At 64.2% G+C, this 260-nt stretch overlaps 1 protein-coding gene across 1 annotated transcript; it reads left to right on the top strand.

The window, feature by feature from the left end:
• Positions 1 to 4: 4 nt before the first annotated feature.
• On the top strand, positions 5 to 254 carry LOC103907111 (RNA-binding protein 4B-like; the record flags this gene model as incomplete). Its single annotated transcript, XM_009289215.2, has 1 exon — positions 5 to 254. A coding segment is annotated over one exon (250 nt), but the record flags the coding sequence as incomplete, so codon positions are not given.
• Between the last annotated feature and the right edge of the window lie 6 nt (positions 255 to 260).

Raw genomic sequence — 260 nt, 5'->3', positions numbered from 1 at the left:
CCACCACAAGCTGCACGGCGTCTGCATCAACGTGGAGGCCAGCAAGAACAAGAGCAAGGCCTCCACCAAGCTGCACGTCGGCAACATCAGCCCCGCCTGCACCAACCTGGAGCTGCGGGCCAAGTTCGAGGAGTACGGCCCCGTCATCGAGTGCGACATCGTCAAGGATTACGCCTTCGTTCACATGGAGCGGGCGGAGGACGCGGTGGAGGCCATCCGCGGGCTGGACAACACCGAGTTCCAAGGTGATCCGCGCCGGG

The sequence above is a fragment of the Aptenodytes forsteri genome, unplaced genomic scaffold, assembly GCF_000699145.1.
Source record: "Aptenodytes forsteri isolate BGI_AS27 unplaced genomic scaffold, ASM69914v1 C12777738, whole genome shotgun sequence".
NCBI classification, from domain to species: Eukaryota; Metazoa; Chordata; class Aves; order Sphenisciformes; family Spheniscidae; genus Aptenodytes; species Aptenodytes forsteri.
Note: the sequence above shows the minus strand (reverse complement) of the source record. Positions and strands in the feature narration are given on the sequence as shown.